Source organism: Micropterus dolomieu, linkage group LG04 (genome assembly GCF_021292245.1).
Source record: "Micropterus dolomieu isolate WLL.071019.BEF.003 ecotype Adirondacks linkage group LG04, ASM2129224v1, whole genome shotgun sequence".
Taxonomy (NCBI): domain Eukaryota; kingdom Metazoa; phylum Chordata; class Actinopteri; order Centrarchiformes; family Centrarchidae; genus Micropterus; species Micropterus dolomieu.
Window position 1 is genome coordinate 19,679,093 of NC_060153.1, and position 7,249 is coordinate 19,686,341.

At 41.0% G+C, this 7,249-nt stretch overlaps 1 protein-coding gene across 1 annotated transcript in view; it reads right to left on the minus strand.

Moving 5' to 3' along the window:
• Positions 1-3,373: 3,373 nt before the first annotated feature.
• Positions 3,374-7,249, minus strand: part of LOC123969718 (proline-rich receptor-like protein kinase PERK10) — a 6,208-nt gene continuing 2,332 nt past the window's right edge. The window contains exon 3 of the mRNA XM_046047345.1: positions 3,374-3,766. Coding sequence (XP_045903301.1) covers positions 3,374-3,766 — 393 coding nt within the window. The remainder of the gene's footprint in view (positions 3,767-7,249) is intronic.

The window sequence follows — 7,249 nt, forward strand, 5'->3', positions numbered from 1 at the left end:
CCTCCATCACTGTCTGGTTTGGATCTGCCACCAAAAAGGACAGGATATAGACTACAACGAACAGTCAGGACTGCGGAAAAAATCATCGGTGCCAACCTGCCCTCCATTCAGGACTTATACATTTCCAGAGTCAGGAAACGGTCAGGAAACATCACTGCAGATCCATTTCACCCCGGACACAACCTGTTCCAGCTCCTCCCCTCTGGTAGACGCTACAGAGCACTGCACGCCAAAACCAACAGACACAGAAGCAGTTTCCTCCCACAAGCCATCACTCTGATGAACAGCTGATTTCTGACTCCCAGTGTCAGGAACAATTCCTGTACAATAACCCAGTAACCCTGTCTCTAATCAGCCACCTGTTTACTGGTTACCACTTATTATTTATTCACCATTCTCTATTTCAGTGCTGTCATTGTATATACTGTATACCAATACACCTACCTCAGGTCATAAGGTCATAGGTCTTATTTATTTTTTCCAGCATCCTTTGCACTATGCTCCATCACACTGTGTACATGTGTACATGTATGCATGTATGTGTATGTGTACCTGTATATCATATCCATCTTCTACATGTACATAATGAGAATAATAGTTTACTCTTGCATCCTTTGCACTCTGATCACTGCACTATTTGTCAATATGTCTATATTGTTTTGTTAATAGTGTGTATATTAGTGTTGTCTATACTGTAGTTTGTGTCTGATTTTATTTTATTATTATTTTATTATTGTGTTATGGTATTTTTGTATGAGTAAGCACATCATGACCAATGTACAATCCTAAATTAAATTCCAGGTTATGTCCCTAAGGTTCCGGCCAGACTGGCTGCTGCAGGCGTTTCATCCCCCACCTCATGTGATGGTAGAGGATGGGAGACTTCATCTGCTCTGCCCTGTCTGTTTTAGTATTTTAGTATTTTCACTCTGAGGTCTTCCCGGTGGAGGAAAGCAGACCAGTTGCTGGTGTGTTTCGGGTCCCCCAAGGCTGGGCTCCCCGCTTCTAAACACACCATCAGCAACTGGATCGTTCAGACTATTTCCCTGGCCTATCAGGTGTGCGGTTTGCCTTCACCTATGGCCGTAAGGGGACACTCTACTCGAGGCATGGCGGCTTCTAGGGCCCTCCTCGCAGGGGCGTCACTCCAGGATTTGTGTGACGCGGCTGGCTGGGCCAACCCTCACACTTTCATCTGGTTTTACAGTCTGGACCTTCCTTCTGCACCCGGCACCCGTGCGCTCTCCTCCTAGTCATGCCATCAGGTTCTGCACGCTGGGGGCAGGCGGGGTTTCGGCGCGGCCTAAGTGGGTATCTCGTTCCCATAGTGTCGTCACCGACGCAGTTTGAGTTCCCTCGAAGGGGAACATCTCGGGTTACGTATGTAACGCCTGGAGTGCCTTGCTTCATAGAAAGGGCTAATGTGTCCTGTGTGCCGGCGTGCTTATATACCCCTCCGGTTACGCCGTCACACACTACCGTTCTAGTAACACCAATAGGATTGGAGTAGTTTCATTCATAGTTCAGCCCTGCCACGCCCAGAGGCGTTCCCATAGTGTCGTCACCGACGCAGGGTCTCGTTCCCCTTCTCGGGGAACAAGGGTTACATACGTAACCCGAGACGTTCCCTTCACCTCCTTTCTCCACTTCTTGTTGTCCAAAGAGGACGAAGTATGTGAAAACGCTGAAGATGATATTCAACAGAGAGAAATTTAGATGGATTATAGCTCAAGCAATGCTGAAGTGACATTTACAACAATTTTAATTTTGCGTATATTAACTGTGACAACTAGCTTATTTAGAATACAGGTGATCACACAGTAGGAATGAATAACAGTTCAGGGCTATTGCCTCTGATTAATACTCAAGGTAAATGTGACTGCAGGCATACAAAATACAGCTTTGCACTTGTGCAGCATATTTTAACAATGACTTTGGCAGTCGGGGTGTTTTACCTTGAAAGCTGTGCCATTATTCAAAAGTTTACTTAAAACGGCGAACAAGAACTCTTTGCCTTCTGTGTATTACTGTACAATCAATACAATATTTCTACTTCAAATTTATTTATTTATTTTTATAATAATTGTAATTTAATTAATTATTTTCATTAGATTACTAAATTGTAATTTATGATATTGGGCCACATCAGGGGTCAGCAACTTATATGCTAGTGTGGGCATGCAGAGACATTTTAAGTGGCATGTGAGAAAGCAAACTCAATCCTACAGTACTGACATTTGTTGCTATACGTTGTTTAATATGCCATTAAGTTAGTGAAAAAACCACCAGAGACGGTAAATATGGTGAAAAAATTTTAATTTAGAAGAAGAATTTTGGCACAAGAGGCATTTATTACCATTTTAGCCTTCTGACTGACTGTACACCTGGCATGTAAGTAGTTAACAGTATACTGTGACTTGTGTTCCAGCTCCGGTTTGACCTGGTTTTGTTCAGTGCAGCGGTGACTTGCTTACAAACCAAGGAGGCAGGTGTCATCCTACAGTTTCTGAAGGTCTTCAATACCACAAAAACACTAATTTTTAATTAAAAAAATTGTGGCATTATTATTGCATATAATACAGCGAATGTTTAGTTAAATGAGTTTGTTTATTTTCATTGATGCATATCATTTCGATTCATTCTATTAATTAATTACAAACCTACAAACAAGTTACAAAACTTGTAATTAGATAAATTACATCCCTATTTATTATGTCTTATTATTATTATTATTATTATTATTATTAACAAGGTCAAACAAAAATATAAATAAAAAATTTAAATCTGACTATCAGTGCATAAATTAAAAATAAATTACATGTGCATTAACAAACGCTGCTGGCGCACTGGATGTACTCATCTTTGTATATTGGCACTCATCACAGAAAGGTTGCCGACCCCTGGGCTATATAATTAAAATTGGCTTGACTAGAAAGTGGACCTTTTACTGAGAAGCCTGATGGCAACAACAGTGTGTTCCACAAAATATCTGCAGCATTGCTTTATGTTACAAAACAGAAAAACCTTCTTGTCATTGCTGTTCTCTCCTCTTTTCTGCTTCTGTCCTTTTGCTCTGCCAACCACTGGTTAAATAAAAATTTATATAAATTGCTGTTTTTTGACAGCACAATGCGATTGGTTTTCCTAAATGAACATCGAATAAGAAATGCTATTTCGTGCTATTTTCTTATCATGACTATCCACAACCTTTTTCAGCATGAAAAACCATGACTGGAGAGGATGAACTGAAACTAAAATTAAACCCTCGAAATAAAAGCTATAATTTAAAAGCTAAAATAACTTTACTTTCACAAGAAAGAGGCACTTTGCGAATGAACTGGTTGCCTGTAGCTTCAGATTAAGCTAAAGTTAGCTAGTTAGTGATATATTGTAGTGTATGTTGGACAGAGAGGACCCAAAAGCAACCCTCAGGTGAAAGAGGATTTATTGAGGGAAAAAGGGTTTGAGGAAGTGGAGGTGAGGGAGAGGTGGATGCCGGGGGAACACGGGCACGGGGGACTGAGGAGCACTGGGGGCCGAGGAGCAGGTGGGACCAAGGAGGCTGGGACAAGGGAACTGGGAGGTACCGGGGGCCAAGGAAGAAAGGAGGCACGGGAGAACTAACTACACTGTTGGTGGAGGAGTGTGGTGGCAGGCTAACTGTCACGAGGCACGAGGGGGAGCCGAGAGGGTGCTGTGGAAGATGCCCGAGAGGAGAGGGCAGGTAGGCAAGCCCAGCTGACTCAGAGGACGGCGGTAAGTGAACCTGGGGAAAGGCAGACAGGGTTAGTAACAGGGAAAACCGAAAACGGGGAACAGAGATGTGGCAAGCTCAAAAGGCTTGAGGCAAGCAATGGCACCAGGTCAGGAGCAACAACGATAAAGCGGAGATTGTGTGGAGGGATACTGTGGATACTGGCAGGGATGGAGTTCATTGCTGGCAGGTGTGGCAGGCAGAGGAGGTGGCTGGCAAGGTGCAGGTGTGGATCGTCAGCTGGGCTCAGGAGCAGAGAGAGAGGGAGAGCACACGCAGGGGGAGCAGAAGAGACACAGAGAGGCAGGCAAAATGCAGAGGAAAACAGAATGCAAGAAAAAAGGAGAAATAAACAGGATACTCACCGTAAGCCGGGTTGCCACCACAACATATATAGTGATTTTACATTAGTTGAGAGCACAAATTAATATAAACTGTCACTATTTTATTTTCCCAACCCAAATAAAGAGCCTCTATAAAGTCACTAGCAGAAGTCCCTGTCACCCATGGTTTTAAATACTGTAATAATAATAATTAAAAATATCCATTCATCTATCATTACATGTTGTGTTATTCACTAATATTACTCCTAATACCTGGTAGTAAAATAGCTACTACCATATTAACCGTTTTTTGATCAAAGGGATCAGAATCTTTTATTGTTTTATTGCAAATCTGCAATACATTTAAGTGACATGATGAACGGCTTAACTCCCATTATACATTTGAATGTGATGAGTAACTTTTTGGCCACATTGCAAATCCTTATATTTAGGGCATGAGCAGCGACTGCTGTGAGGTCCCTATTGTGTTTTTTAGAGTTATTATTATTCCTATGCTTCCCCTTTGGACGCATTTTTGGGGGGGTTAACGTGCATGAAAAGTTGTTTAACGTGGCACACACATCCAGACTGGTGAAAATAGCGATCTGATATGGGTCCGGTGCATGGATGCACAAAAATGGCTCAATAGCGCCCCCTAAAAATTTTCAAAACCAAAACCCCCTCCTTTCTCTTTGGCCTACATTCACCAAACTTGGTAGGTATATGTATCGTGTTCAGACTTAAAAATAAGCCTCTTGGAGCCATAACCTAAACCCAACAGGAAGTCAGCCATATTGGACTGAATGTGCAAGGATTTTCCATTTACACCCTCCATATTTTAACAAACTCCTCCTATAGGGATATGATCACATCAACTTCAAATGCAGGCTGTGCCATCCCAACACCCTTGCGATGTTAAATTGCGAAGATTTTTTTGATTGATCAAACGACGTGTCCATAGCGTGAATGTTCAATTTTGATGATTCGCCATGAAATAGGATATAGTGTAAATCGGCTGAACATGGTCATATCTGCCCCAAACTTCACATGAAGACATCTACATGCCAATATCCACTCGTAGTGAAAGCGCCACCTACTGGCAACAGGAAGTGACATTTTTTATTTGTTGCATTACTCCTCCTAGCAGGACAATCCAGTTTGGCTCAAAACGGTCTGAAAGAATGTCTTAAGACCTAGATGATGTAAGGTTGTCAAGCTTGTGACTTAATGTCAAATGGCATTGCCATGGCAACGCATTATTTGCCATTGAAACAGGAAGCTGTATTTTGAGAGGCTCAGGATGCTTGAAATCTCACAAAATATTGCACTGACATCAGAATGGGTGTGTTCTGTTGTCTGATACTGTTCAAGGGCATGTTTTTTGAGAGCTGTACTGTTGTGGTGGCAGCCCGGCTGATGGTGAGTGTCCTGGTTATTTCTCCCTTCTTTTGTCTGTGATTCTGTTTTCCCTGTTTTTTTTCCCTGTACTCTGCCGGCCTCCCTGTGTCTCCTCCCCTGTGTGTGCTCTCACTCGCTCCCTCCGCTCCTGAGCCCAGCCAACGACCCGCACCTGCACCTCGTCAGCCACCTCCTCTGCCTTGGGTCCACTCTGTCCCCACACCACACCTTAACATGTACCTTTAAACCCAATGATAGTCAGCCACTTTGAATTGAAGTAGTAACTGTCAACCACACATTGTCAGATATTTTGACACATCACCTGTGTGTAATGTGCAGTGTTAACTTCAACTCCAGGCCTGTAGACATCTACATGCCAAGCTTACACTATATCACTTCAATTACTTGCAGCCTTAATTCACATTATAATCAATAGCCTACTCAGTAATACTAAAACAGTGTTCACACATTATATAGTATAGTGGTAAATTATTCTTTAAACCAAACAGCCCACACTGTAAACCCGAATAAGTTCAGAATATTCATAATATTTGTGGAAACTGATTACCTCAACATTTTTAAGTAGTGGTAATAATATTTTTGAGTAAACTTTAACTTAAATATAATACTTAATTTTTTTTTAAACCTTTAATTTCTGTATACTAAATTACATTGATTCACTGATGCTTATTCAAATTTTATTCCACTGACTAATTCTTTACTCAATAAATGTAATTGTGCACAACTTATACTCTGGGGGAATTAATTGTACTAGACTCGAATACTAATGGAAACTCTCTCAACAAAATTACTACTAGTCAACTTAAAATGCACATTTTCTGATAGTGGTCATCAAAAATACGAATACAACTCCATCATTACAATTCACGTTCTCTTTATTAAACAATCAGTATCGAAACTTTAAACATCTCGTGTCATTTCTACATTTCACAGAAATAAAACATGTCACAGTGAAACTTGTTTCCATCAGACAGGAAAAAATTCTCTTTCTGGTAAGGCACATCTTGACTATTTAAGTAATTGACTGCTTGAACCAGCAACAATTTTGATAATCGATTTGTTTTCATTCTTTTATGCAATAATGTTGAACAGTCCCTATTTACAGATTCTTGATGAGATTTTGGTGTCAAGTGATAAGTGATAACTTGAATCTCTTGAACAAAGTCCTTTGAGCTACACAAAGTCTCCTTTTACTACCTGCAGTGTGTTTTGTGTAAAAAGTAACTATGTATAATTTATAATTATTTTATTCCATCAGCAGCACTTTTACTTAAATAATATAAAAGGGAGCTTTAAATACGGAGTAAGAAATAAATTACCAATAAATTTAAATAAAAAAATAAAAGAAATTCAACTTTTAGGGAATCAAAAGCAAATTAAAGCTGCAAGCAGCGTTGGGCGGGCCCTCGCACTTGTAAGCGCGTCCGCACGTGAGCCGGCCGAGTTGCACATTCTGGAGCTCTGCCGGTGCGGCTGTGAATTTCCTACGCGGTTCCGACGCCGCATGAATGTGCTATATGTCACTTCCTGTGTCCCCTATGTGGAGCTACATAGCACTTGCCGCTATGAATATAAATCGGTATTGACGTGTAGATGTCTGCGGGGTGGGAGAGTTATCAAGCACGTAAAGTTTGTTTCAGATGTGAACATGTACACTGAACAATAATGTACCCAAAAAATAAAATAAATTCCTTTTATATTTCCCTGCCTTGTTGTTTATGTGTACATACAGAGGAAGAATGTGAGAACAGCA